Below are 6428 nucleotides of genomic sequence, written 5' to 3'. Positions count from 1 at the left end.
AAGCAAAAATAGTCGTTTCCAAAAAAAAGTTGTTTTAAGTCGCCTATGGGCTTTTTTGTAGCCAATATAAAAAGTGATTCAGGCACTGTTTTTGGAAAGTCATTAACTTTAACCTTAAACATTCTGTACAGCAGCACCATATTCTATTTGTAATAGTTTTCTCTAAATATCTTGACATATGTGACTTGATTTGGCAATGCTTTTGAGTTCTCTCACCAATGTTTTGCATTTCCCTGAGAAACTTTTTGTTCGCTTGCTAAATGTTTTGCAGTTTCTTGAGGGAATGCAAAACCATTGACTTATTTTTATATTGACACTATCGGCTGCGGTTCTCATTTATCTTGTTAGCGCGCCCGCCTCCCACACTGGTCACTCTTGTTCGAATCCCGCTCAAAACGGGTTGAGTGGAACTGGTTTTGGTGCCGTGACCCAGATGGGGTTTAGGAGTGTGTGTGTGTGTGTGTGTGTGTGTGTGTGTGTGTGTGTGTGTGTGTGTGTGTGTGTGTGTGTGTGTGTGTGTGTGTGTGTAATGGCCTCGGGTCAGTAACAACTGTGCATGTAAACTCACTCCTCTGGCCTCAAGAGGCACCTCCCACACCACAGTAACTCCGGTTCGAATCCCGCTCAGAGCAGGTTGAATAGGACTGTTTACACCCAAATACAAGAATATATATGGATTTTAAAAAGTTTCAAAACCAGAGCATGTTTGCAGACCAAGCTGGTTTAACTACATTACATTTGGCAAACCTGGTGCAGATGTATGATGACTGGCCCTGTGTAGAGGCTATTTTTGAGCCCTTCTGTTTGGAACAACCCTACATAATGGCTCTCACACTCTTAGAAAAAAGGTACAAAAGCTGTCACTGGGGACAATGGAAAAGGTCAGAACTATTGTAAAGTGTACCGTACCAGTGACAACTTTTGTACCATTTTTTTTCCTGGGTCACCTTACTTGCAATTGAATGTAAAACGTATGTGTTAGTAGCTCAATATCAGAGGCATTTAGCAGCACCAACCTATTAAAATATGAATTACATGCCCAAGAGTGGAAATGCTAGCTTGTTTTACAAAATCCACATGGTATAAAAATGACTAAGCAAGGTATTACAATTAACAGAACATTTGCAAATATGGTGAAAAACAGAAGCAATTAATCGAATATACGTAATTAACATATTTACAATAAAAAAAATTGACTCCGGTAAACATTTTAGCGGTCACATTTTACACAATTAATGGCTTTATTTTCCAGTTAGGTGGTTTATCTTCAGTTATGATTCCATGAACTTGTATAACAATGTGTTACTAATGACAACATAGCAGCAAAATAATATGGTGCTTTCAGAGGCAATAACACTCCTAAATCTGGACAGCAAGAACTGAGCTGACAGAAAATATTAATGTTCATTACAGCATAGTGTGACCACACATTAAATAACCTCACAATGTATGTAAAAACATCATTTAATTGTTTTTCTTTTTTCTCTGTGCTTCTGTATTTAGCATTACATGTTACTTCAATAAAGAGTAATGGGCACAAAATACCTCCCACATATCCACTTATAGTCATGCAATATACAAAAAGGTTCGTTGCCCTTTTGTTTCCATCAGTGCCTTTACACTTTGCACATTTTAAAGCAGGTAAAACTTTTCCATCTGTGTAAATCATTACTGACAAAACATATCAGAAGGATTAAATGAGAATAAAAGTGGATTAAGAGTCATATATGTTAAAAAAATAAAAATAAATGATTTTTAAAAATCCCTACTTTTTTTTTTTTACAAATATACAGTATTCACAAGGCACATGTGGTTTGATGTCCAATGATGTCAAGTATATAGTATTTCGGAATGGAAACATAATGCATGGTTTTTTTTTTGGTTGCTCTTTTGAATTAATTTATTCCCAGATATGTGTGATAAATCCTGTACTGTGTCTGGCATTGGGTTTTTTTCATCATCCTGTTAAGCAGACCATTAAGCATGTTTATCCATTGACAGCCATTCACAAGTAGCCGTTTATTCGGAAATAATTTTTGCGAGCAACATGCAAAAAGGTTGAAAAGTTCAGAATCACATGTTTGGGGACTGATTGCCTATGAAGCAAACTGAGCAACTTGAGTCATTGAGAAGAATGGCAATGCTACAGCTTTATATAGAACTCCTCAATCCTTCACTCCATCCAGGCTCCTATAACTCTGTGGGAGGCTGTAATTCCATTCATGTCCTCAAGGAGAATTCCCTGAATACCATTAGCCGCCCCTTGGGGCATTACAGCGAAGCAGCAATCTTTCCGTCTGTTGGTCACAACTCGGCTCCCGTTGGATACTTTGTTAGGGGGCAGGAGAGCAAAGTGCGTGTGACACATCTCCAACCCAACAGAGTTGCAGGAGCCGCAGGCCATAGCGGCCTGGAAGCCCCTCCTGAAGTTCTCGTTGAAGAAGCCGTATATGATCTGATTTACCCCACTGTTGAAGAACGCCAGCCAATGAGCTACAGGAAAAAGATAGCTGCTTAAGAAGTCAATCTGTTGGCGGTCCAGATCCTGATAGTCCGTAAGAAGCATCAAAGTCCAAAGCGGCAGCCAGGACACCATGAAGAGAACGGCAACCATGATGAGCATCTTGATGACTTTCATCCTCCTCCTGGAGCGAGCTCGATTCTCCCGTAGGCTGTTGGAGAGTTTGGCAGCGATGCAGCCGTACATGATGCTTATGAGACCCAGCGGGGCCAGATAAACATGGATGAAGATTACTGTGGTGTAAACTCGTCGCATGTCGGCTCTCGGCCAGTCCTCGAAACACACAAACAGTGGGTAGATCTGGTTGTCCTGGACCATGTAGATGTCATCCAGGTGAATGACGGTCAGGGTCGCAGCGGAAGGAAAGATGATGGCAAAAGCGAGCAGCCATATGAAGATGATGGCGAAGAGCGCAGTGACCGGCCTCAGGCGGTGATGGAAAGGGTAAACAATCCCGGTAAACCTGTCGATAGACACGTGTAATGCTTAAGTACTCAGTTAAATACAGGGATATTATTATCTGAAACTAGTTATTAAAAAACTAGGAATTCTGCTGATATTTTAGACATTTTATGCTTTATGCTGTTGCTTTTGTACTTGATTAATAAACTGTTACTGTAGTTTTACCCGTTAATAGACATGTCAATAGCACAGCGCTACAACAACCATAATGAAATTACCCTTCACAATAGATAATGCTTTACAATAAACTCTGTTAGAGAGATACATATGATAATTTATCTGTTCAATACAAATGTTTTGCAACATTTCAAATCCATCAGTTCTCGCCATCTCTGAAAAGCCAAGACAATGTTGATTCTTGTTTTATTACAAGCTCTGACATGTTCTCTTTTTGCCAGCAGAAGCTCCTTTCTTTGGCCTTTTTTTTAAAGGAACATTCCACTTTTATGGAAATAGGCTCATTTTCCAACTTCCCTAGAATTAAACAGTTGAGTTTTGCTGTTTTCGAATCCATTCAGCCGATCTCCGGGACTGGCGGTAGCACTTTTAGCATAGCTTAGCATAGATCATTGAATCTGATTACACCGTTAGCATCTCTCTCAAAAAAATGACCAAAGAGTTCCGAAATTTTTCCTATTTAAAACTTGACTCCTCTGTAAATACATAGTGTACTAAGACCGACAGAAAATGAAAAGATGCGATTTTCTAGGCCAATATGACTAGGAACTATACTCTCATTTCTGCGTAATAATCAAGGAACTGTGCTGCCGTACCAGCAGGCGCAATGATATTACGCATGCAGCGCCTGAAAATAGTTCCCAGCTAGGAAACTTCCAACGTGACCGGCTCTAAGTTTGTAATATCATTGCGCCTGCTGGTACGGCAGCACAGTTCCTTGATTGTTACGCAGGAATGAGAGTATAGTTCCTAGTCATATTGTCCTAGAAAATCACAACTTTTCATTTTCTGTCGGTCTTAGTAGGCTACACTATGTATTTACAGAGGAGTCAAGTTTTAAATAGGAAAAATTTCGGAACTCTTTGGTCATTTTTTTGAGAGAGATGCTAACGGTGTAATCAGATTCAATGATCTATGCTAAGCTATGCTAAAAGTGCTACCGCCAGACCCGGAGATCGGCTGAATGGATTCGAAAACAGTAAAACTCAACTGTTTAATTCTAGGGGAGTTGGAAAATGAGCCTATTTCCAAAAAAAGTGGAGTGTTCCTTTAAAGATTTAGCTGCTCCATGTCAACCTTTCTCACTTGTTGTGACAACTACCGTCACTCCTCCCAGCCATACACACAACAAGTAGCCGAAGCAACTTTTCTTTATTTACGGATTTGACGAGACACACACGGGCGAGTGACGTACACATGTACGCAATTTCCCGTAAAAAGCATGCCGTCCGGTCTAAAATATCAAACTTATAATAGGCTTACCATAGTGAATCAGGGTAAGACAAAAAAACACTTTGAAAGAAGATGATTTAAACCTTGTTATTTTTTCACACAAAAAAGTTGCATTATGTACCTTTATTAACAGTATTACAAAAAATATTGACCAAACTCAAACTAAAGTATCATCATTTGTTGACATGCTCAAATAACGTGTCAAACAACCACTGTAACAAAATGAAAGATGTACAAGCCTATGCAGGTAAATTGCATAGTTTATAATAACACAGCGAGATCAAATAATGCTTTTTGAGATGGCAATTTTCCAGCAGCAGTGTTTCGTAGTCCCTGAGTGCATAGTTGCCAATTATACTCTAAAAGAACCACAGACCTTCCCATCTATCTGACACAAAAGCTTATTTATTGCACTACACACTACTTTACCCAGAATCATTTTCTAATGAAAATGTTAAATGACTATGGCCCAGTTTCACAGGCAAGCCTTAGATTAAGCCAGAATTAGGCTTTAGTTTAATCATGACATTTAAGTTACTTTTATAAACATGCCTTAGAAAAACACATTGGTGTCCATCTTGAGACAAAACAATGGCACTGGCATATTTTAAGATATATCAGTTACTTTTAGTTAAAACAGCTCAATAATGCATTTTAGTCTTGGACTAGGTTTATGCCTTTTCTGTATGTAAAATTAAAAATCATTACCTATCAACTGCTATGGCAACCAGGGTGAAGACAGAAGCGGACACTGACATGCCCTGGACCAGGTTGCTCACAGTGCAGGTGATCTGGCTAAAAGGCCAACCTGTCAAGAAATCAAGGACATGATTGTCACATGAAGCAGAAATCTGACGACTGTGATTATGGAAGTCATGATAATATTATAATGATGGCAATGCTGATGAAGATGATGACCACTGACCTGAGATGAGGCTGTCGATCAGTGTGGTGGGCACACAGAACACGCCCACCAGCAGATCACTAATGGCCAAGTTCAGGATGAAGAGATTAGTGACCGAGCGCATGTTGCGGTTCCTGATGATCACCAGGCAGACGAGTCCGTTCCCCACGACACAAAGGAGCAGCACCAGCAGGTATGAGAGGACGTAGCTGACCGCCATCCCTGCCGAGTGGATGTAATACGGCAGGAGCGTGAAGTTGTCCGAAGTGAGGTTGTCAGCAGAGAGGTTCATTTTGTCTATTTTGCATCTTGAAAAGGGAAATATTCATTCTGATAAGATATTCATATTGGTTTGATCAAATACTGCAAAAAAAAAAAAAAAAAAATCTCCACAATTTATTGATGATGAGATATCTAAATTATGAAAATGTATGAAACACACCACAAAGGACTTTCTTGTTTAAAAATGAACTTCCTTTTAATCAATTATTAATTGTTCAAATAATTCTAACAGGACGACAAAAGTCTTTGCTGGTGTTAACTAGTGTAAAATATAGATTTACATTCATTTATTAATTATATATATATTATTAGTTTAGGTTATTAGGATTAGTTTGCATAACAAATTCTTAAAACAATAGTAAATAATTTTTTACTGTTGTGCATAAGTGTTATTCAAAGTATAAACACGAGACTTTAATCAGCTCAGCATCTATAGCCACAGTATGACATTTTCAATTTCGTATTTTAAAAGTTTTAATGACAACAAAAAAGTATTGCAACATAGCGTATCATAGAAAAGATGATATCAGTCGAAAAGCGAATAGGACTGCTCACCTGTTGCGTGTGTGTGTGCCTGTGTTAAATCCACTCGTGTGATGAGCAGGTTGCTGTGTTCTGTGTTCTGGCTGCAATGCGCAACTCTCACTTCATCGTAAAGCGCAGTGAACTGGAAACATGCGCGCGACGCGACAGTATTCCACTATAATGCGGTGACAGCTGGATGTCAAGCGAGTGACGTCATCGATCATAATAGTTTTAATCACGTAATACGAGAATGTCATTTAAACATCATACAGTAGTTAATACAGGGGGAGAATATGTAGAAATCTTCCTACATTTACTGCCTCC

General features: G+C 39.0%; 1 protein-coding gene across 1 annotated transcript; it reads right to left on the bottom strand.

Moving 5' to 3' along the window:
- Positions 1-1212: 1212 nt before the first annotated feature.
- npffr1l1 (neuropeptide FF receptor 1 like 1) lies at positions 1213-6309 on the bottom strand. The gene is made up of 4 exons (XM_079599942.1): positions 6135-6309; positions 5319-5605; positions 5102-5201; positions 1213-2984 (listed from the first exon to the last, which is right to left on the bottom strand). Exons 2-4 carry the CDS (start codon positions 5587-5589, stop codon positions 2174-2176), a joined length of 1182 nt encoding a protein of 393 aa, XP_079456068.1. The 5' UTR covers positions 5590-5605; positions 6135-6309; the 3' UTR covers positions 1213-2173.
- Positions 6310-6428: the final 119 nt, after the last annotated feature.

Source organism: Phoxinus phoxinus, assembly GCF_949152265.1.
Source record: "Phoxinus phoxinus genome assembly, chromosome: 23".
Taxonomy (NCBI): Eukaryota; Metazoa; Chordata; class Actinopteri; order Cypriniformes; family Leuciscidae; genus Phoxinus; species Phoxinus phoxinus.
This window is presented reverse-complemented; position numbering and strand designations above follow the sequence as displayed.